This window comes from Sus scrofa, chromosome 5 (genome assembly GCF_000003025.6).
Source record: "Sus scrofa isolate TJ Tabasco breed Duroc chromosome 5, Sscrofa11.1, whole genome shotgun sequence".
NCBI lineage: Eukaryota > Metazoa > Chordata > Mammalia > Artiodactyla > Suidae > Sus > Sus scrofa.
In genome coordinates, this window is record NC_010447.5 from 77,995,230 (window position 1) to 78,019,806 (window position 24,577).

A 24,577-nucleotide genomic window follows, 5' to 3' on the forward strand; every position below is an offset into this window, starting at 1 on the left:
GGGATCGAACCTGCATCCTCATGGATGCTAGTCATGTTCGCTAACTCCTGAGCCATGACGGGAACTCCAGCAGTAATAGTCACACAGGATTTCCATGAATCTCCGTAATGACAGTGTGTATAGTTCATGGAAGAGGGTTTCTGGATAATGGGACCATCAGGCTTGGATAGCACAACCACCTCGGTTAAGACTACCCTTGTTTCGGGAGTTCCCTGGTTGCAGAGTGGGTTAAGGATCTGTGGTGTTACGCCTGTGGTGCTGGTTTAGTCCCTGGCCCAGGACATTATGTATACCATGTGTGAGACCAAAAAAAAAAAAAAAAAGACTACCCTTGTTTCCATGAAGCCCTGTTTTGATGGCCCCACTGGAAAAGATGAATGTTGTATGTATGCCACGCTACCTGGCCCATGTGCTTTGGAGTAAGAGAGGACAACGTTTAAATCCATCTCCAGGAGTTCCTGTTGTGGCGTCAATCCCTGGCCTCCCTCAGTGTTAAGGATCCCGAGTTGCCGCAAGGTGCGGCAGAGGTGGCAGATGGATCTGGCATTGCTGTGGCTGTGGCAGAGCCCGGCAGCTGCAGCTCTGATTCGACCCCTGGCCTGGGAACTTCCATATGCCCTGGGTACAGCTGTAAAGAGAGAAAAAAAAAGTCCATCTCCACTTCTTACTAGGGCAAAATTTGTAATGGTATTTCAGCTCTCTCGTCTGTAAAATGGGGGTAATATTTAAGACAGAAACAGGATCACACACAAAGAAAGAACACAGGTAAAATGACCTACAGCTTGTGCTTGGGACAGAGCAAGCACTCAGAAAATATGAGTCTTCCAAGCAAAGATTCTATTTCTAAAACCACTGGATGCCAGAGTGAACTTAGGAACTATTTTACATTCCTGGTCTGATGATGATTTTGCTGAGGCAAAATTGACTGCCTAGCTTGCTTAAGAAGCTCTTGAAGTCTATTTCCTTATTTATAAAATTGGAATAATGTCTTCTTGAAAGCCTGCTGCATAAGGATGTCATGGAGACCAAGAATGTCTATTTCTGCAGGTAATGAAATACTTGCACCGGCAGAAACAGGAACATTGCAATGACTCTGCCCTTCTGCTGAAGTGGGACATACCACTTAAAACTCTAAGATGAGAAAGAACTTCTAGAATACGTAACCTCTCTCCTAGATTTTGCCATTGGAAAACTTAATCCAGGGAGGTGAAGCCTTCTGCTCAAGATCACACAGCTTGCTAGGGGAAAAGCTAATATTAGAACTCAAGTCTCCTGAATCTCAGAAAAGGTCAGGTACCCCTGAACCTCATCCAGGAAGGGGAAGCCCGTTTCTTAGAAACTCGATAAACTCCAAACTCCTCAGAACCTAATTGTAGACAACATAACCTGTGAAACGTGGCCACATCTGGCAACTCAAATAGCTAAAAAGTGTAGTATCGTAGCTTGTGGCTGTGTGTCTTACATAGGATCCCTATAGTAGGCTTTGGGCAATGTCTAATATATAAATGGTACTTGGAAACATTTATTGAAGGAGTGAATGAGAGTGGGTAATTTTTTTTCTTTTTGGTCGCACTCATGGCATGTGGAAATTCCTGGGCCAGGGATCGAACCTGAGCCAGAGCAATGACCAGAGCTGCATCAGTGACAACATCAGATCCTTAATCCACTGTGCCACAGGGGAACTCCCATGAGAGAGTGATTGAAAAGATAAATTAATAACAGGAGTCCCCAAGAAAAGGACAAAGAACCCAAGTAAATGTATTGGTTTTACACATATGGAATCATATGGGCTTATATATAAATACTTTAGGTATCAATAATCAGAAATATACAAAGACATTTTAAAAGCCTTATTCTAACTTCAGCTGAAGAGAGAAGAGAGAAGGACAGTTTCAAAGTGACTTTATCATATTTAGAAGAAAGGGGAAGAAATATTTAAGTTTCATTTTCAGTGAGACTTGCTAATGTAACCCACAGCTAGTTGAGAAGGGTGCCTTTTTGTTTCATTTGTGTGCTGGTTTGTTTTCTCCAAAGCAAAGAGTGCTTGGGAAATAAGTCTGCAGTCTTGTGGGGACCTTCATTCCCTGAGACAAAAGGGAGATCAAAATTCCTGGTACTTTTCAACACATTTCATGCGCCAAGGAATTTTGCAATGAAAGAGGAAGAAATGAATCCATCAAATGTATTTTATAAAAAGAAAGTACAAATACTTTTCTTGGGGGAATATAAAGTTGGCAGACTCAACAGTAAATGGTCTGTGGATGAAATACATCTGAGCAGAGAAGGAGTGGTGGGAAGAGAATGGGGGGTAAGTGGTCAAAGGAGAGCACTAAGGCCACAGGGGCGGAGCCTGGGAGCCTGGAGGGAGGAGTCTGAGCAGCCCCATTGCAGCCTGTGCCCACAAAGCTTGACACTTTCTCCAGAGAAGGGAACTGAGTCCCTGGAACAGAACACCTGCCCGTAACGTGACAACAATGGCCTTCTGGAGGGGTCATGGCTGGTGACAGACCTTTAGGCCGGGGGCAAAAGAAGACATTCAGGGGAGATGAGGGTCCTCAGAGCACCTGATTCCTTCTAGTTTGGGGGCACATATCCTGCATTCAAATGAGGACAGAGAAGAGAAACAAACTGAAGGCAGCTTTCAACCTCAGAACAAACCCAGAGCCAAATGGCTTTTTGATACTGTAGGCTGTTGATGAAAATAGTCAATATAAACAATCTATAATGGGAATAGAAAAGAATTTTGAGTCAAACTGAGGACTATAGCCCAGAAGAGAGCCTCTCTGATAACCCTGAGGAGCTGCTCCAGAGAAGCATGGTTTTCAGCACAGTTGTCTGCCTTGTCAGAACAAAAACTATCAAACGAGTCAGGGATACCTTCCTCCAAGGTTTCAAAATATCAGCCCAGCACATACACAGTGAGTTGGTATGGCCTTGGCCCCGGAGGGGAGTCTTATCATTGAAGAAGCACCAGCATTGCATCCCCAGAAGGGGAGGCCTTTAGTCTTTATTTTTTACCATGGACATTCTTTACTTCTGGTCAATGTGCCCTTCTCCTTAATAATTAAGGCAGATGGATGATGCATGTTTAATAGGCTCATCTACTTAGCATTAACGTTCAAGTTAACTCATGTATAAGCCAGAATGACTTCCCCAGAGCTCCATATGAGACCATTTCTTTTATCAGGGCCCTTTAAGAAACTTCCAGAAAGAAACAGCCTGTGCTCCTGCTGTGAGGAGCCGCAGTTCTCAGGGCCTCTGGGACCGGGAGGATCATGCTCTGAAATCCCAGAGCCAAAGCCTTTTGCTGACATTCTGTTTCAATGCGACTGTTTGTAGTTAATGTCCAGCCTAAGAAGGACAACATGATACACTTTCAGTTTTTTCTCCCAGAAAGCAAACAAATATAAGGCTTTGCCCAAGAAAAGAAAGCAAGCAAGCCAAGTGTGGCTATCATTCTTCATTAAAAGTTGAAGTGTCAGGCACTAAACCCTGAGGAAGCCGCTGAGCGGCCATAGCTGGGAGGTGTTTATGGACTAGAGAAGGGAGGTGAGAGACGCCAAGAGAAAAGTAATGCAATTGTGCTTTCTCACATCTCGGCTATTCTCCAGGTCTTGCCGAGGGGAGCCTGGGCTGTAGCAGGAGTTCCCATCACAGGCTGAAAGCCACATCTGTCACCCTCCAGCCCCACCTGCTGTTTCCCTAGCGGAACCTGCCTTCATTCACACCAGCAGGAATGAGGGGGGCGGGGGTGCCTCTCCGCACAGCAGAGACCACCACACGGGCAGCTGGGCCTCAACACAGGACGTTCTGTAATATTCCAGACTCGTCACCATTCATAAAAGCCAATACACATTATCTCATTTAATCCTCACTACAACCTAGTAGGCAGGTACTATTTTAATCCCCTCTTTATATGTGAGGGGAAATTAAGGTGGAGAGTGATTGAGCAACTGGAAAGAGAGGTCAAACCAGCAAAGGCGGGCCCAGCATGCACTCAGTATGCTTCTTGCCTGAGGGTGGCGTGGGGTGAGTGTGGATGTGGAAATGGCCAAGTGCCTCTTTGGTTAAAACAGAAAATTAAAAAAACCTTCCGTCTCCTGCATTTTCTAGTTGCTCGAGAGTTGCATGAAGAGGGCAGCTGCTTTGAGAGGAACGCATGAGGTGACAGAGGTACGGAGACAGTGGCCCACAGCAAGCAGAGCACGGGGGCCATGGTAGGATCCCCATGAATCCTTACAGCCCCACTTCGGGAAAGTGTTATCTCCCCCATTTACCCACGAACTGAGGCTTCTCTCCTGGAGATGGGCCCAGAGCCATCCAGGCAGGAAGTAGAGATGCTTGAAGGGAAATTCCCACCCTCTCTGGAACCCTTCCCACCCAACTCAGCAGCCTCCCCAATCCTCCTTGCCCTCCTGGGGTACCCCCTCACCTGCAGTGTGTGCTTATTATTTCACTGAATGCACACAGCAGCCTGATGACAATGGTATATGACTGTGCATTCCAAGTCACCTGGTATTAGAGTTTCGAGACTTCCGAATGAAAAGCATGTACCTTTACCTTGCAATCCCCATGTTACCAAGATATGGGCATTCTGAGAACCGTCAGGCAAGGACGGATCAGCCATTTTTACACTATTTCAGCTCTGGGTCTGAAAGACCTAAATTAGAAGAACAATCGTATAAAATGAGGAGAAGATTAAAGTTCTCTGAGTGTTAAGAGGGGGGAAAAGAAAGAAAAGTTTATTTCTCATTTTGATCCAACAACCTCAGATAACAAGCCGTGCCTCTGGCCACCTTTTAACAGCTACAACATAATGACTCTGCAGCCTCCCTGCCGTCCCCCCCCCTACCCCCTCCACTCTCCCCCACTTCCCTTTACTCATTGGAAGCTGGCTCCGAGGTTATTTTAAATAACCCTTAGATTGCTTCATCCCACCAGGACAGAATTCCGTGTTTGCATCTGAAGATCCTTTATGACATTATGTTCTCAGAATGAGCGAGAATCAGGAATGAGTCTGGCCCAGAGCTACTCCCTTTTCTTGAGATTATAAAGTGAAAATCACATGTCTAATAAGGCGGGTGTACTGTTTGGGAAAACTCTGAAAATGAAAACTTTTTGAACCCAATGAAAAATGTAAAAATCTCACTTTTGAGGGATCGGGTGAGACTCAGAATATTCCAGGCAGGGTTCTGAACTTTGTCTTTGATCCTCAAGGGCATTCAAAAATATCCTGATGGGGTGGGGAAGGCTTGTTGGCATAATGGGGGAGGGGTGGCCTGGAAGACTCCTGTGGGGGATGGGACTGTACCACCTAACAATTCATGAAACTGGGCATCTCTTTGGGACGGTTTTCTTTTGTTCTGTTTTTACTATATATCTGTTGTGTGCCATTTTCTGTGTTTATATTTTATTTAATGATTTTGTAAATAAAAAGAAGTCTTGTCTGTTTTGTCAACTTAAAAAAAAATGCACAAACTGAAAGTTGAGAGTTAAGTTTTACTTGGGGCGAAATTAGGACTTAAAACCCCTGGAAGAGAGCATCTCAGGTAGCCCTGAGAAAACCAGCTCTGAGGAGGCCAGAGGGGAGCTGGGGTATATAGGAGTTTTTGCAACAAAGGGCAGGTAGCAGGAACAAAAGAGATCTGGGCCCACTGAAATCCTTCCTTTGATATGCATCTCAGCTATGGGGCCAGTATCCTGAGCTTTCATAGCCCTCAGGGCTCAATGGTTCACACTTGGAGGTGGCTGCATTCATAGATGACTGCAACATACATAACTACGGCCTGGGCAGCAGTATTTCAGAGCCATCTTCCTAAGAGGCAGGGGTAAATAATATCCGTGTGTGTGAGAAAGGGGAGGAGGAGGTGCACGCAGCCATGCTCGCATTTTTCAGAAGTTTGTTTTGGTGTTGCTGGGCTCGTGGAGGTTACTGCTAGTCACAGACACAGGCATCATGAGGGATTTTGGTGATTTTCTAGATTTGAAGAGATGCAAGAATTGGGTTCATCGGAGGTCCCATCGTGGCTCAGAGGCAACGAACCCAACTAGTATCTATGAGGACACAGGTTCGATCCCTGGTCCTGCTCAGTGGGTTAAGGATCTGGCATCTCTGATTCGACCCCTAGCCTGGGAACTTCCATATGCCCTAAAAAGATAAAAAAAAAAAAAGAGAGAGAGAGAGAGAAAAGAGAGAGAGAATTGGTCTCATAAAATCTTTTCAAAGTATCTATCTGAAGAGCTGTTCTTCCAGTTTTCCCAGAGCACAGAGTGCCTCACTCCTGGTCTCCTCTGCTTAGGGGGTCCTGCGGGTTGGTGGCTACAGTGGCTCATAATTTAATCTATGTAAAGCCTGATGGCAAGTGACATACTCCAGTTAACCGTTTTAAAGAGGCAAATATCCAAACTCCAACACTAAAAATAAACAGTAACCCCCCACAAAATACAAAGGGGCACTCTTGCATAGAAATAACCCTCCAAAACGACAGTTTGGTTTCCCTAAACTCACAGAAGAAGAAAAATATGAGCAAAATGAAGAAGCTCAGGAACCATTCCCAGTTAAAAGAACTCGAGAATTTATCTGAAGCAGCAAATAATGAAACAGACCTCTGCAGTCTAAGAGACACTGAGTTCAAAAGGGAGAGAGTGAAAATACTGAAGGAATTAAGGATGAATATGGAGGAATTAAGAGCAGATATAAATAGTAATGCAAATTACTTTAGAAAGGAACTAGAAAATAGAAGGAGGAGGAGTTCCTGTCATGGCGAAGTGGTTAACGAATCCGACTAGGAACCATGAGGTTGCGGGTTCAATCCCTGGCCTTGCTCAGTGGGTTGACAATCCGGCGTGGCTGTGTAGCTCGCAGAATCGGCTTGGATCTTGCGTTGCTGTGGCTCTGGCGTAGACTGGAAGCTACAGCTCCGATTAGACCCCTAGCCTGGGAACCTCCACATGCTGCGGGAGCAGCCCAAGAGATGGCAAAAAGACAAAGATAATTAAATAAATTAATTTAAAAAAAAATAGGAGGAACCAAAAAAAAAGTATAAAATTCATTTGCAGAGACGCAAACTGAGCTAAAGCACCAAATAACAGAATGAACCATGCAGAGGAACAAATTAGTGACTTGGAAGATAGAACAATAGAAATCACCCAATCAGGACAGCAGACAGAAAACCAAATGAAAAAACATGAAAGGAATATAAGCGATGTATGGGATAATATAAAGCAGGCCAATCTACAAATAATAGAAATTCCAGAAGGAGAAGAAAAAGAAAAGGGGATTGAAAACATATTTGAAGAAATTATGTCTGAAAACTTTCCAAATCTAAAGAAAACAGACATCAAGATACAAGAAGCACAGAGGGCCCCAAACAAGTTGAACCTGAAACCGACAGCACTAATGGCCTGAACCTAGCCAGAACACGGCCTGGGACTTGAACACACGTGCCAGGACTCGAACCCAGCCTATACCCAAATTGGAACTTGAACCCACGGTTTTAAATTAGAATCACTCACCCCGTGTCTGGACTCACTGAGGTTCAGGTTCTTCATGTCTCCGTGCAGAAGGAATTCAGCGAGAGACAAAGTGATAGGCAAGAAATAGATTTATTAGGATAGGATGCTTGTGAGAGATGCAAGCAGGCAGGCACGGAAGCTCTGCCCCGAGGATCTGGTGGGCTACAGTTTTATCATCCAAGGGGAGTGGGGGTTGGAAAAGCCTGCCTCTTCCTTTATGCCTCTTCCTTCCTTCCAAGAATAATGAAACCATCTCAAAAGGACACAGAAGCCAGCTTCAAGAGGCTCCTTTAGTCCAATATGGGACAATGTGGGCCTCAAAGTAAGTAATGAGAGGACAAACTATAATCCATGCATAAAACAGGAAGTCATGATATTAATTAGTTAATTACAAGTTTGTTGAGAAATGGGATATTTACATAGTTTCCAAGTCCCTTCGCACAGAGACGTACCAGTGACAAAGGGAGCAGGTAACTGCAGTGGACCATGTCCATCAAAGTCAACATCAGCAGTACTGGGACCACTCAAATATAGGCACTATTCGATGAGACGTAATGAAAACACACATCATTGCTGTGATATTCCTGCCAAAAATGCACAACCTGGATCTAATCATGAGAAAACATCAGACAACCCAAATCGAGGGACATCCTTCAACATGATTGACCTACAGGATTCAAAATCTTCAAAAGGGTCTGAAGTGCTGAAAGACTGAGGAGCTGGCCCAGACTTTAGGAGACTAAAGGCACCTGACGTGGGATGCAGCACTAGATTCTCAATGGCATCCTTCTGCTCTAAAGGACACAGAGAGACAAGCAATAAAACTTAGGGATCCAATATTAGTCACATTTCCATATGAATGTCCTGATTTGATGAGTGCACCATGTTTCAAGGAAATGCACACTGAGTTTTTAGGGAATGGGGAGAGCACCATGTTAGAAACTTCCCCAAAATGATTCTGGCTGGGCGGGGGAGAGCTATTTGCACCGGAGTGGCAACTTTTCTTTAACTTTGAGATTATTTTAAAGAGGTTTTTGTTGGGTTGTTTTTGTTTTTGTTTTTTTTTAATTTTTAGATAGGTCACCATTTTTATTAGAACATGGTTTAAACTTCCACTGGGTTAAGGGAACAAATTTAGGGAAAAAATAATTCTTATTTCCTTTCTCTGACACAAAAGCAGTATACTCCATGCAGTCCTGCATCCTGTTTTTTTTTTTTTAACCTCTTTTTTTTTTAACATAATATATTCTAGGTAGCATTCCATATTCTTCTTATGGTTGCAGAGTACTCCATGGTGCATCTATATCATGACTTATCCTCCACCAGCCCTCTCCTGATGCTCATTTAAGTTGTTTCTAGTATTTTCCTATTATAGGAAGATAAAGAGGAAAAAAGGAAGGAGCAAAGGAAGAAAAGAAGAGAGCCACAAGTCATTTTTCTGTGTGTCACTTTGTATTTATGCAGGTCTAGGCTTAGAATACATTTCCAGGAATGGAATCGCTGGGTCAAAGAATAAATGCTTCTTTAATTTATTATCCTATGATGGTATTGCCACATTCCCTGCATAGTTGCAATCTGCATTCCCACCACCAACATATGAAAGAAACTGTTTCCCCTATAGCCTCACAAACAGAATGGCTGTTTCCCCTACAGCCTCACAAACAGAATGGGTCTTGGATTTTTGTCCATCTGACAAGTAACTTGCATTTGTGTGTGTGAGTGTGGCTGAGAGTTTTTTCATATGTTTCATGGTCACAGAAATTCCGTGAAGCCCCACAGGCAGAGCTGATAGGTGCCAGGTTTGGAAACCACTCTGTTTTTCTCTGTGGTTTGTGTAGTCAGAGGAGTCACTGAACTAGTAAATGCTGTTTATGTTTATTGGTTTTCGTTGGAGTTTAGACAGACAAGAGAAGATCAGTTTAACCTACTCAAATATCACCTCCACTTTCAAACAAAACTTCCTCAACTCCACTGAGCCAGTTTTATATATACATCTATTAGCACTTATTTGACTGTATTAAGTATATTTGTTTAAATGACTATTCCCATTGGGGGGTTGAGTTTGGAAGATAAAACACTGTGCCAGGAATTCCTTTGTGGTGCAGCAGGTTAAGAATCTGGCGTTGTCACCACAGTGGCTTGGGTCGCTGCTGTGGCTCAGGTTCAATCCCTGACCCAGGAACTTCCACATGCCACAAATGTGGCCAAAAAAAAAAAAGAGAAGAAAAACCACTACGCCATATTCATCTTTAGATCTTTAGGATCAAGCCTAGTTTCTGGCATAGGGTAGATACTCAAACAGTGTGAGTGTGAATAAATGAATAAGCAAAAGGAATTAAATAAATAAGTACTAGGATGCAGTGAGTGACATAAAATAGAATCAGCACTGCTGTGTGTTATATAAGAAAGTTGTTGGGAGAGTAAATCCTAAGAGTTCTCATCACAAAATATTTTTTTCCTTTTATTGTGTATCATGGGGTGATGGATGTTCCCTAAACTTACTGTGGTAATCATTTCAAGATGTAAGTGAAATCATTATGCTGTACACTTTACATTTACACAGCACTGTGTGTCAATTACATCTCAATAAAACTAGAGAATAAAAGAATAAAATAAAAAGCAAAAATCAACTGAAAAAAATAAATAAGCAATCGATACACAACATTGTCATTGAATTCACAACTCCAATCTAGCATACTATAAACACACATACAGCGGGAAGGAAACAATCTTTCTTGGACAACTTGAACTTTTTTTCCTTTACGGGTCCGCACCAGCAGCAAATGGAAGTTCCCAGGCTAGGGGTCGAATCAGAGCGGCAGCTGCCTGCCTACACCACAGCAACACCAGATCTGAGCCACATCTGCAAAATTACCCTGCAGCTTGCGGCAATGCTGGATCCTTAACCCTCTGAGCGAGGCCAGGGATCGAACCTACATCCTTTCAGACACTAAATCAGATTCTTAACCTGCTGAGCCACAACAGGAACTCCTTGGACACCTTGAACTTTAAAGGGCTGTTCATTTCTGCCTTCTGATATCTGCCCAGCATTGGTCAGCTTCACTGAGAAAACCAGTCGGTCCTCAGAGCTCCTGACCCCTTCCCTTCGCCGGAGTGGGCGGGAGGGAGGACTGTAGGTATAGGAGCCCAGCTCCTTCCACAGGGACATGGGGGCCCCTCAGAGGGAAACTCCCATCACCTGCACCCCTGCCTCAGCAGCACATCCGACGTATTCCCAGGACATCTGGAGTGAGTAGCGTTGTGATGGGATCCTCTGGTGCCTTTCCTCCCTCCGTGCTCTAAGGAGTTGCACTTCCAGCAACTCACTTCATCTTTGAAATTTTCATTACATTCAGGTTAGAGCCCAGTCATTTGGATCCAGAAGGTTATAAGCATAATATTCCGCCTTCACTACCTGGTTCCACTTTTTCTCCCTAAAGAAGACAGTCTTAAACATAAAACGGCTGCTACTAACGATACACCTTAGGAAACTCACCTCTCCTTTTCACAGTCTCTGTCCCAGTTGAGGGTCATGTTTATTCTGAGAAATACTTTCAATCTTAGAAGACAGCCATGTTTCTATTATAAAAAGTGACTGTAAAATTGTATGCTAAAAATGCCAGGAGCCACAGCCACAGACAAAATGGGCATGTCAGTCACATCCTTTGTAAGTTAATTTCAGAACATATGAAGACTACAGTTCTGGTCTTCAGGAAAGCTATTCTGTGTAAGAATAATTGCATTTTTCACCTCAATATTGCTTTCTTTCCTATTTCCTCCAATATATCTGTTCACTTCTAATAGAATAGTGAATCAGTTGCAACTATCCATTGCTATTTTTAAAAATTTTAATTTCCATTATTAAAAAAATAATAAAAAATTAAAAAATCATTAAAAATTAGTAATTACAAATCACAGATGCTAACGAGAACTATAGCTTGGTCTTTAAAAGTGTGTGGGGTCATTTCTTTTGAGGGATGAAAGAAATTGAAATGTGATGGCGTGGAAAGAAAAAAGCAGGTGGTGGTGTTCTGACTCCAGCCTGCCCTGGAGACAGATGAGCCCACAGAAAGCTGCTAGGTGCTCCCCTGTGCTGTCCTGTGCCAGGTACCTGGTCAAACAACTGACTGCCAACAACCAGCATAAATGCAGGATGGAAAGTAGAAAGTACAGGGCTCTGCTGTCTGGCTGTTTTTTTTTCCCTTAGGACCACAAGTGGCATATGGAGGTTCCCAGGCTAGGGGTCGAATAAGAGCTGCAGCTGCCGGCCTGCATCACAACCACAGCAACACCAGATCTGAGCCGTGTCTTCCATCTATGCCGAGCTTGCGGCGACACCAGATCCTTAACCCACAGAGCAAGACTAAGGATCGAACCCACATCCTCATGGATACTAGTCAGGTTCTTAAACCCCTGAGCCACAGCAGGAATTCCTGCCTGGCCTCTTAATTCTAGGCGTTACTAGGTTCTCTCACTCCTAAGTTCCCATTACACTCCTCCTCCTCCATGTATAAGTCCCAGAAACAGTTGGCTGTTCACCAAAAACTAACACTCCTTTCCTTCGGTTAGAATTGTTGCCAGAAAGCGGCTGCCCAGCCACGGCATTATGTGGGCCAACATGACTAAGCTACAACAAATGGCTTGTGGGCACCCCTTCCAAACCTGGTTCAAAGAGTCTTCCTGTGCAACGGTCCAGTTTTCTCTTTCTTCCATCTGATGACCGGGTGTAGAGGATCCAGACGAGAACTGGAAGGGCCCGGGAGGTGGCTGGACCACGTGAGGGCTGCCTTCCCAACACCTCACAGCTCTAACACAGGAGGGAAAGGAGGGTCCCCGTGTGAGTCATGCGGCTTTGGGGCTGACTGTCGCAAACCAAGAGGCTGCCCATCCTAACCACCCTGCACACCTTGGCCACTGTCTTGTTCCTGTGTCTTGTTCCTGTGTCTCTCCTCTCTGCAGTTTGTACTCCTTGAAGCAGGGACCATGGGTCACATCCCCACCTGACCAGGGCCTCATCCACGGTCTGGCCCATAACCGTGTGCAGTCAGTATGTCTGGCAGCTAGTTCATGACTCCAGGGTAAAAACAGACAAGGCCAATCCTTGGTTTTTCCCCAGCAAAGTTTTTCCCATAAACTCCTCTGCCATTTGCACTCTAGTGAATTCCCCACATATGATGATGTTTTGTTGTTGTTGCTTTTTTTTTTTTTTGCTTTTTAGGGCTGTACCCAAGACGTATGGAATTTCCCAGGCTAGGGGTCTAATTAGAGCTACAGCTGCTGGCCTACACCACAGCCACAGCAACGTGGGATCCGAGCCGCATCTGTGACCTGCACCACAGCTCACAGCCACACCAGAACCTTAACCCACTGAGCGAGATCAGGGATCGAACCCGCAACCGCATGGTACCTAGTCGGATTTGTGTCCACTGCGCCACAAAGGGAACTCCACACATGCAATGTTTTTACCTTGCACATCACCAGGACCCTTTCTCCTCTACAAAGACACCCCACCCATCATCCCTAGGACCTCTGCTTCTGGATTTTGTTTTCAGGCGGTTCCTCTCTCAATCTCTACACAAAGAGCTCATTCAGGGCAATTACTTTTGAGAAAGCCATCTGTGCCTGTGATTACTTCGACCCTTCCCTGGAATGCGTTGTTTTGTTTTAAACAGCACCTTTTTTTCCTGTTAAAAATGAAATAAATTGTGTCTCATTTCTCTTCTCCTTTCCAACCTAAGCTTATCGTTACTGCTTCTGACATTGGTCAATTTATTCACTGAGCCCTACGTTTAACTGAGAGCCTCAAAAAAAGCCTCAAAAAAAAAGGTTTTATGCTTTCTAAAACAAAGCATAAAACCTAAATACGGAGTTCCTGTTGTGGCACAATGGTAACGAATCTAACTAGTATCCATGAGGACATGGGTTCGATCCCTGGCCTCGCTCGGTGGATCAGGGATCCAGCATTTCTGTGTAGGTCACAGAGTCGGCTCAGATCTGGCATTGCTGTGGCTGTGGTGTAGGCCGGCAGCTGTAGCTCTGATTTGACCCCTAGCCTGAGAACTTCCATATGCCGTGGGTGCGGCCCTTAAAAAAAAAAAAAGAAAGAAAATTGGGCCTGAAACTAGTGGCAAGCAAAGGTCTGGTGAACCTTTTAGATTACCTTGTTGTTCCCAAGCCTCTTCCAATTCATCTCATTTTCTCTTTCTCCCAGAAAAATCATTTAGAGAACTTATCAGTAGTCAACACGAGTTGACTGTGTCCTATTATAGGCTCTATGTGGTGTTTAGAATCTGGGGGATGTGAATGGCAGCCCGTGGAAGGAACCAGGCTGACCTGGGGGAGCAGGCTGATGTAACCAGGCCGGTCATCCTCAACACTCCCCCCACAACCCTGAGTCCAGGCTCTGCCCCCTCCCCCGCCTCCTCCCACCATCCCCGGTACTTTAGACAAAGGCACTAGACAGAGCATGAACAAAGACCTGTCTCTGAATCCTGCCACTTCCTAAGCTGTGTGCCGGGTCAGGCCCTTGGTCCTCCAGGTCAGGGTTTCCTTAGCAAAAACGTGAGCTGGGAGACCATACGCCCCGCCTTGCCTGGCCAATCCTGGTTTAAGCTTCATGTCCTGGCATCCTTACTAATAATATCTCCTTTCACTTTCTCAAGTGCCCCAAGTAGATTATATGGTGACCCCAAAAATGAGAACGACTTACCTCCCGTTGTTGTGGTAAGAATGATATTTTAGGAGTTTCTGTTGTGGCGCAGTGGAAACGAATCTGACTAGGAACCATGAGATTGCGGGTTCTATCCCTGGCCTCGCTCAGTGGGTTAAGGATCTGGCATTGCCGTGAGCTGTGGTGTAGGTCGCAGATGTGGCTCAGATCCTACATTACTGTGGCTATGGCGTAGGCCGGCAGCTATAGCTCTGATTAGACCTCTAGCCTGGGAACCTCCATATGCCACCATTATGGCCCTAAAAACAGACAAAATACAAAAAAAAAAAAAGACATTTTAAGCATCTACTGTAGTGTCTGGCACACAGATCCTCAACATGGTACCTTTCAGTACTAGTAGCAATGATTTGAAGTGAGGTTCCCAGTTGATCTAAGTGGCTTACTTGGTGTGTTGAGTCTAGACAGGACTATCTGTGTATCTGTATCAGTGTTCAAGGCATTGCTACAATGCCTCAGCATCTTATCAAGGCTCGTGTATTAGCAGTAAGTCAATATCATGGGTTTTGTTGCAAAATGATTGAAAAGAATCCTGTGCCAAGCTAAGCTGCTTTAAATAGGGTTATGTCTTTGATTTTAAAATAAATAAATAAATAAACCCTCAAAAACAACAAAAACAAACAAACAAACAAAAAAAAACCCAACAGGTTCACCAGAGAAAACAAACCAATGCATGCAGGAGACTTTGCAGACGACCCTGGATTTTGAGCTAGAGGAACCATAAGTAAGAAAGAAGGAAAATACATACTTTTAACAGAGAGCATAATTTACTTTTCAACCTGTAAGACTATTTCATAACCAGACCAATGGTACTAAGGAATTGTTTAACAAGGCATAGGCAGATGAGCTTACATAATAAGGCTTCTACACTAGCAAATGTTTCTCATGGGGTAAGAAAATATATCTGATTTCCACAGGCTATATTGTTTCAAAGCAGTTGCTTTTTAAAGAAATGTTTGACTTTTGCCTTTTATATTTGTTAACATGCCTTGATTGCCTCTGAAGAAATATGATATGAAAAGAAATGACAAGTGCTTCAAATGAAAAAAAGAAAAAGTAAAAAAAAAAAAAACAAAACACCACTCACTCCCCAGGGCATCTTGTGTGTCAGTTCACACTATGCAGCTTGATTGATGTAAAGCTGTTTATCACTCTCCAAGTGCCACATACAGACATTCACTTCTTCACACCACTACACATGCCAGCACATCAGTTCAGAGAAAAGCATAATTATTTCAGCAAGTAAACCTACCAAATGCTAAAAATGACTTTACAAGGGCACAGCATAGAGACTGGATTGTGAATGCTTTAGAATAGAAAAACCTGATAAGACACCAGAGGGAAAGACTGAATGAGAAGAAAAAGAAAGAGCATTGTAAAGAGACCTGCACCTCAGGTGGAAGTGGGCTCAGAGGCCACGGAGAAGGGGCTTGGGGGAATAGCTGGGTTTACCCTTTATCTTATGGCTGCAGGGTCGGACAGCTTAATCACTTGCTTATCGGCTCACTTTTCCAATAGATCTCTGAGGTCCCTGAAAAGCCAAAACTGATAGTATGCAAGATTCAGTGAAACAAATATGAGTAAAAGAATGTGTGTGTGTGTGTGTGTGTGTGTGTGTGTGTGTGTGTGTATTTAGATGTATATTTTTATATATGGGTCACTGCTGTGCAGCAGAAATTGACACACACTGTAAATCAACTTTTTTTTTTTTTGTCTTTTTATGGCCTCACCCACAGCATATGGAGGTTCCCAGGTGAGGGGTCGAATCAGAGCTACAGCAGCAGGCCTATACCACAGCCACAGCAACACCAGATCCAACCCGCATCTGCAACCCACACCACACGGCAACGCTGGATCCTTAACCCACTGAGCGAAGCCAGGGATTGAACCTGCATCTTCATGGATGCTAGTCAGATTTGTTTCCGCTGAGCTATGAAGGGAACTCCAATCAACTGTATTTTAATAAAAAAAGTCATGTTTCTTAAACAAGCTCCAGAAATTCTTTAAAACTGATGCTGCTGCCTCTAATACCCAGCTGCTCACTCTACCTTTCTGTAAGGTTACCTCTTGATATTTTCCCGTATTAAAAGGTATCAGAGTCCCTCCTGAAACTCCCCTGCTGGGCTCTGTTTGATTAATTCTTTTTTCCCTTTCTCTGTACTCAGGGATCTGGAGAAGGCCAGCTCACCATTCACTGAGGCTGTGACCCAGATCGGGTCTGTTTCTTTCAAACAGGGAGAGTCTCAGCCTCAGGCTAGCGATACATCTAAGGCCATGGTGAAGGCACAGTTTGTCTATGAGGGATGTTTTTGCCTGCGGTAAAATGTAGGCATCAGCTGTTGATTTCTTAGGACTTTATAGAATGAGCTGCGATTCGGGAATATTTTTCCCTCTTCCAAAATGCTCACAAAGGTGTTATCTTTGTCTCTTAACACACTCAGAAAATTTTGTGAATTTCTTCCCCTTCTGGACTTGGCAATTTCTGTTCCCTCTGCTAGCTAACAGGAGGGAAAAAACATTGCCCCTTGGCACTGAGTGCAGAGAAAGCATTCAGTAAGTCATCCTCCAGTCAATGACTCATTTTCAGTCACCTCGATTCACTTTGATGATGTCACGTCATATTTGCACAACTGCAGTCATAACTAAGTATCATCTTTTGAGCACTTATCATGGACATACTCAGGGCTAAGCACCTCACATTCACTGACTCACTGAAGCCTCAAAAGTACGTGCTCAGCTAGATACCATTAATATTCCATTTTTCAGGTATCAAAGAATATACTTTTATTAAGTAGAAGAATTAAAACTTGAGACCGTCTTACTCCACACAGACTTAACTATTTCAGAACTATTCCAGGAGTGCATAGGACTACAGATTCTAAAACATTTCAACCATTAGTAATGATGGGAGGCAGGTCACACTACCCCCAAATATGGCTCCTTGGCATATTGAGCCCTGTGACTTTGGGCTAAGGTTGCCACGTAAATTCAGAACACTCAGTTAGGTTTGAAATTCAAGAGCTGTCGTTGTGATTCAGCTGGTTAAGGACCCAACGTTGTCTCCATGAGGATGCAGGTTGGATCTCTATCCTTGCTCAATGGGCTAAGGATCCAGCATTGCCACAAGTTGTGGCATAGATCACAGCTGCAGCTCCAATTCAGCTCCTGGCCAAGGAACTTCCATATGGCACAGATGTGGCCATAAAAAGAATAAAATAATTTTTTTAATGAATTTCTACAAGTGTATTTAATACAAGCATCACATGACATGCAAGGCTTCATGAGGAAATGAAGAACTGAGGAAACAGTGAAGCTTAGTATTTTGGGTTATTTTTTGAAGCTTTATAGAAGTATAGTTGATTCACAAGGCTGTGAGCATTTCTGCTGTTCAACAAAGTGATTCAGTTACACAAGCACACACGTCCATTCTCCCTCAGATTCTTTTCCCACATAGATTATCTTAGAATATTGGGTAGCGTTCTCTGTGCTGTACAGCAGGTCCCTGCTGGCCAATCATTCTGTATACCTCAAAGTGCGTATGCCAATCCCCAACCCCTGGTCCCTCCCTCCCACCTCCTTCCACCTATCCCCTTTGGTAACCACAAGTTTTTTATTGCTGAGTTTGATATAGAGTGGACAGTCATGGAGAAACATGTTAGGTTAAGGACTATGAGGTAGGTACGGTAAACTGGAGAAACTTAGCAAAACCTACTTAGGAGTCTTCTTGGGGTCCCTTTGTCTTGAGAGATAAGGAGGCTCCTTTCTTCCAGCTAAAGAGAGGACATCTCTCTGAGGAAGATTTTATGATCTCTTTCAGGGGAAAAAGATGGGGAGAAGGCCAAAGTGATCTTCTTTCTTCTTTGATTTTTCTCATATACCTTTTTAACTTTTATTTTTATGGCCACACATGTGGTGTATGGAAGTGTCCTGGGCCAGGGGTTGAATCGGAGCTGCGGCTGCCAGCCTAGGCCACAACCACGGCAATGCCAGTTTCGAGCTGCATCCTCAACCTAAGCTGCAGCTTGCGACAATGCCAGATCCTTAACCCACAGAGCAAGGCCAGGGACTGAACCCACATCTTCATGAATACTAGTCAGGTTCTTAACCCACTCAGCCACAAGGGGAACTCCCTCATACTCCTTCTTTGACTCTGGTTTCTGACAGAGTTTCTAAATCCCTTGGAATTTCCCAAATGACAGCTGGATCTTTTGTTCTACTAAGGTGACCCTGGATGTGCTCCTGGATGCCTCCCAGATGGGGCTGGTCACCAGAAAGTCCAAGCTATGCTTGGAAGCTTAGAATTTTCAGCTCCACCCCTTCATTCCTCAGAGGTGAGAGAGGGGCTGGAAATGGAGTTAATAATGATCAGGTGGAGTTCCCTCGTATCTCAGCAGGTTAAGGACCTGGCATTGCATCACTGTGGCTCTGGTTACTACCATGGCGAGGGTTTAATCCACATGCAGCAAGTGCAACAAAAAATAAGTGAATAACTGATCATGCTAGTGTCCCAATGCACGGAATTTGGAGAGCTTCCAGCGGGTGAACACCACAAACTGGAAGGGCGATGCACTCCAACTCCAGCTTCAGAGGAAAGGAAGCACCCATGCCCTGGACCCTCCCAGACCTCGCCCTATGGATCTCTTCATCTCGTTGTTCATCTGTATCCTTTATCTTATCTGTTATTATATAACAAACAGTTAAACATAAGTGTATATCTCTCTATCCCACCCCCTTCCCTGTGATAAGGAGCACAGGACCAACTAATTACTTAAATGCAAAAGAAACAGAAGGAAATTCAGGGAGAAAAAAATCTATTAGTATGTTAAAATATTCTTCTGCCACAACATAATTAAAAGTTATGCCTCTATAAATAAAATGTTTATATGTTACAGTTTTTCAATCAATACACTGCTGTCTCCAACTCTGCCATTAATATAATCATCTTACACATTGTGGCCAGATCAGTTTCCTCAAGGCAGACTCATGAGATTACATCTGAGCTCAAATCCTTCCAAAGGCTCCCCTTTGTCTCCAGAATATAGTCCAGGCTTAATCTTTTCAACAACAATAGGTGCCAGAAGACAATAGAACAGTATCTTCAAAGAACTAAAAGAAAATGCAATGAAAAACTATATACTCTACTAATGATCATTAAAGATAAGGGCAAAATAAACACTTTAAACATAGAAAAACTGATAGTTTTTGTTTTGTTTTTAACTACTCACACTCTCTGTATAAACTACTACAGGCTGTTCTGTTTTTGTCTGTTTGTTCTTAAATTTTATGGCCACACCCAGGGCATATGGAAGTTCCTGGGCCAGGGATTGAATCCCAGCCATAGCTGCGACAATGATGATCCTTAACCCAGTGTTCCAGGCAGAGGACTGAACCCACACCTCTGCAGAAGCCAGAGCCACCCCAGTCAGATTCTTAACCCACTGTGCCATAGCGGGAACTCCAAGACTGTTCTTTAACAAAAAGAAAAATCAGACTAGAGTTAAGATGTGGGCAACCTCAGAAACTAAAATACATTAGCCACTTCCATTAACTAGTAACTATATTCAAAAAGCACCACTAGTAATCCCTCCCCCATCCCAGCTCTATCCAGGTGGTACTGAAAATAGCAACAGGATCCAGGGCTATTAACAGCTGGCCTTCGGCAACATTCTCAATCCAAAAATCTGAACTTCCATATCCATGACTCCTGCCCACCTCCCTATGCCCACCCCCAACACCACAGATCTCTAGCTTTTCTTTGTCATTTGTCTCCCATGTCATTCTTTGTGGGAATCTATTTACTCATCAAAAAAAGAGCCAAACAAGCATCAAAGGCAGAAACCCAAATATGTCTTTGGAACACTGGCTTCAGAGCATGTGGGGGAAGTCCTGAAATAGCTGGTGAATGAGGGCTTAGTTTTAAGACACCATTGGTATCACTGGCTGAACAATTTCCCGGTGGCAGAAAAAGAGAAACAAACCCTCAGAGACACCGTGGTCTGTCTGAGTACATGGAGCAGGCAGAGCCCGGGGGAGCCCAGACCAGAGCAGGGGCCCCGGGCTTCCTTTTCTGGAGCTCCAAGCCTTGACTACTGTTGCGAAAATAGGACCTGAAAGCCAAAGGGCTCCCTGGTGGACGGGAGATTTAATTTAGATAGAGCGTGCAGAAGGAAGCATGAAATCCGAACTGACAGCACATAAAGGGCTAGTATGTTTCTTCCAGTATGTGACCCAGACTCTAAATGAGAGACAATGATCTCAACCACATCGTATTATTAAAGTCACTCATCAGCCTCCCGGACCACAGTGTGTTCCCAGCTCTGGGGCCACAGCCTCCACTGTAATGAAGAGCCTGATTCCCAGGTTCCGGGACAGTGGCCCAGAGCTCAGGTGTGATCCTTCCGGTACTGTGATGCCACTGAGGACCCCTGTCACAAATGCGTCTCCTCCAAAGTGGTTTGTTGACTTGGGTCATGGACCTAACTGGTTGGACAGAGCTGCTCAAGGAAATCTGTCTGAAACAAGTCTCACCACAGATGTCACCCAGGCAGCCTGCCCTCTGTCTCCTCCCACCCCACTGATGACATTTTATTGCATTCTTTAAATTTGATTGTGTTCTGGGGAGGGCAGGCCGGGGGGTTGGGATGGAAATGCTATAAAATTGGGTTGTGATGATCGTTGTTGATGATCGTTGTATAAATATAATAAAATTCACTGAGTTAAAAAAAGAAAAAAAGAAAAACCAAAACACATGTAAGAATAAAGATTAAGTGAAAGATTAAAAATAAATAAATTTTATTGTGTTGTTACTAGATTTGCTTCCCATAATAATAAAACAACTTTTTTTTTTTTTTTTTTTACAGCCACACTTGTGGCACATGGAAGTTCACAGGCCAGGGGTCTAATCTGAGCCACAGCTTAGGCCCATGCCACAGCCATGGCAACATCAGATCTGAGCTATGGCGGATCCTTAACCCACAGATCAAGGCCAGGGATCAAGCCCAAATCCTCATGGAGACTATGTCAGGTCCTTAACCTGCTGAGCCACAATGGGAACTCCATAAAGCACCACATTTATTGTCACTATGTTGCAAACACAATGCCAAACACTTTAGATAATTATCTCATTTAATTGTCATACCAACTTTTGAAGGAAGCACCATTATTATCTCCTTTTAAAAGATGAAGAATCTGAAGTTTGAAATGTTGGATCATTAGCCCCAGAACTGAGATTCAAACTCCTGGCTGTCTGACTCTGGAGTCTATGTTCTGATGCTACACCGCCTCTCCAGACCATAAGGACCAAGGCAGTAACAGTGTCATTCGTTCATTCATTCATTCACAAACATTTATTGAACAATGACTACCAATGACTCTAAGCTTTGTGCTAGGAGTGAAATAAGCAAGTTCCCAGGAGCAAAAAGCTAACATTCTAGAGGTTGGAGAAGAGACAAGAAACTAATAAACAAAAGAGACAAATCAGGTAGTGATAAATGCTAAGACTACAATAAACAAAGCAGATATGCTGGCTGGAGAATGACTAAAACGGGGCTGTGGCTGGGAGGGAGAGAAGAACTTCACTCTGGATGGGGAAGACCCCTCTTCGGAGGTAACATTTGGGCTGAGACCTGCAGGAGGAGGCAAAGGCCTAAGGTGTGCGTGTTGAAGAAATAGAAAGGCTCACCTGGCCAAAGTGAAATGCACAAGGAAATGCTACCTGATTCTGAAAGTGAGGTTCTTTCTCAGTGTAAGAGTCAACACTGTCTCCTTTACCAAGGAATCTACAGCACTAGTGATGTGTTGAAGGTACATGTAATAGGCACTGAAGAAAATGCTTGATGCAAAACAAACAAAAAGAAAATGCTTGATGAATAAAGGAGTGAAAGAAGAACACACAGCTTTCAGCTCTAAGGAAGAAGGAACAGGTTGGTGTATCCTGTATCAACCCAGGATGCAGAGCACTCTTCCTCCTCCTCCGCTGCCCTCTGTGAGCCTGACTGCTGGCTGTAAACCCCAGAGACACTGCAGAATGGAGACCTGCAAATCAAAGGCCTTTGGGGAGTTCCCTGGTGGCTCAGTGAGTTAAGGATCTAGTGTTGTCACTGCTGTGGCATGGGTTCAATCGCTGGCCCAGGAAGTTCCACATGCCACAGACATGGCCACGGGGGGGGGGGGGGAATCAAAGGCCTTTTGCATCTTGTTGCACACCTGTAATACAAAGAGTAAGAGATGGGAGTGTCAAAGCTGGGTACACATGTGGTGCCCCAATTCACAGTCTGCACAACAGCTTACTTTTTTGGCTACATGTATGGTCCTCTTCAAATGTTCCATGCACTTTGGAGGACAAAATGCATGTCACATTTGGACAGATGCCATTTCCCTGTGGAGTGTAGCCCTCACTTCTGGGTGACAGACTCTGCAGAGCCATACTTGCCAACATCCAAGGGCCCCAAAGTATAAGCAGGAAGGGAACTTGGCAAAGAATCACACCAGGCTTCCCAAGGATGCGGGACGATGGGCTGAAGCCAGCCATACCTGCCACTGTTGGCCTGACTCATTCCGTCTTCCTCTTGCTGCATCTTGTGTCTGATATGCCACCTGATGAAAAGGGTTTTCTGACTATCTCCAAGCCACAGATTCACCGTAGGCAGCAAACATTCAGGGCCCTTTAAATAGTCATCTGGCACATTCTTATTTTGCCAAGAATTTTATCAACTTATTCAGGCAATGCCTTTACCCCTCCGAGTGCCATAGACAGACAGCACATAGCCAATGGTTAAAGAGACAACACTTCACCCAGAGAGGGGGTACTCTTCTCAAGGTTAGGCCGAAATTTGATGGTGACCTGAGTGAACTTTGACCTCCATGTTCTCCGTTTATATCACTTTTTCCTAACCTGCTCACCACACCCCCATGTGACGTCATGCCATACTACAGGAGGCAGGTGTGCTGATGGGGCCAAGCTTCAGAAGCAGAACCAGTTTTGAATTCCAGTTTTACTACTGTTGGCAGTGTGAGCTCAGGCAAGCTACCCAACCTCTCTGTGCCTCCGTGGGCCAATGTGTAAAATTAAGAGAACAGAGTTGAGAAAATTAAAATGCAAAAAGCACCAGAGTGCCCAGCTCCGCATGTGGCATATATTCAGTACCCGACCTTCCTGTCCTTCCGCTACAACCAAAAACCCATCCCCTTGGTTCCCCAAGGACACTGGCTAGCTCGGGGGAAGGTGGTCACAAATTCATTCTCATAAAGTTGCAGATACAGGAAGTTCCCATTATGGCTCAGTGGTAACGAACCCAACTAGTATCCATGAGGACTCGGGTTTGATCCGCAGCCTCGCTCAGTGGGTTAAGGATCTGGTGTTGCTGTGAGCTGTGATGTAGGTCGTAGATGTGGCTCGGATCTGGTGTTGCAGTGGCTGTGGCGTAGGCCGTGAGCTGCAGCTCCAATTGGACCCCTAGCCTGGGAACTTCCATATGCCATGGGTGAGGCTCTAAAAAGACAAAAAATTTAAAAAAATTAAAGTTGCAGATATACGGTAACAGTTGTATGTGTTTCCCATTCCAGGGATATTTGTGTTCCAACCAACACGGTTGAATCCATAGCAAAGAATTTCTAGTTCAGGAATTTCATGTGGTCTTATTGGCAGAAGGTAAGAGAGCTTTCCCCTACATATAGCCCATCACCCTGCACCAAGACTGCAGAACAAGTAAACCAGGGCTATTTAAGTATATACGATGCCCTGGCCCCATTTCTACATAGTTCATTCAAACAGAAGAGGCAGATTGAGGAAAAAAACACAGAAAGCTTTAGATGTAAAATCTTAGACAAAGCAAACTTGCACTGACTCTTGGAGAGAGATCAAAAGTTCACTAGCTGAGAAAATAATGCAAGTCTATTAATTTGGTTCTGCAGCCAGATTCACTTGAATGCCGACTTTCCTAAGTGTTGTGAAAGTCCAGCCCGCTCTGCAACAGCTCACTAGTCAGGCTGTGTCCTCTTTTGAGCCCTCTGCTTTCACATCTCCTCTCCTCTCTGCCTGGAACGCTCTTATCACCCTTTCTGCACCTGGCACAAGCCTATTCATCTCTGCAGGCCTAGCTCAAATGCATCTACTCTGGAGAGCTTTTCAAAAATCTTCATCCGACCATCCGGCAAAATTTGTCATACAATTCTTTATCTCCCAATGTTTTGTTCCTACCTTTGAAATAAGGCTTAACCACAGTTTATGCACACACCGCACTGTAGTACAGTTAGTGGTTTGTGCTCTGTCTCCCATACAAGACCGTGAGCAATAATATGGCAAGAGCCCTGATTCAATCACGTTTGTATCCCTGG

At 44.2% G+C, this 24,577-nt stretch overlaps 1 protein-coding gene across 4 annotated transcripts in view; it reads right to left on the bottom strand.

Annotated features, from left to right (window-relative positions):
• Window positions 1-24,577, bottom strand: part of RPAP3 (RNA polymerase II associated protein 3) — a 98,082-nt gene that overhangs the window by 27,059 nt on the left and 46,446 nt on the right. Inside the window, exons 18-19 of one of the 4 annotated variants that reach the window (XM_021092591.1) lie at window positions 12,178-12,322; window positions 922-4,660 (exon numbers count right to left, since the gene is read on the bottom strand). The exons of 1 other annotated variant lie outside the window; for it this stretch is intronic. In XM_021092591.1, coding sequence (XP_020948250.1) covers window positions 12,315-12,322 — 8 coding nt within the window. In that variant the 3' untranslated portion in view covers window positions 922-4,660; window positions 12,178-12,314. Of the gene's footprint in view, window positions 1-921; window positions 4,661-12,177; window positions 12,323-18,317; window positions 19,349-24,577 lie in introns of those variants that run through there. 2 more of the 4 variants (XM_021092590.1, XM_021092592.1) reach the window with 2 other exon arrangements.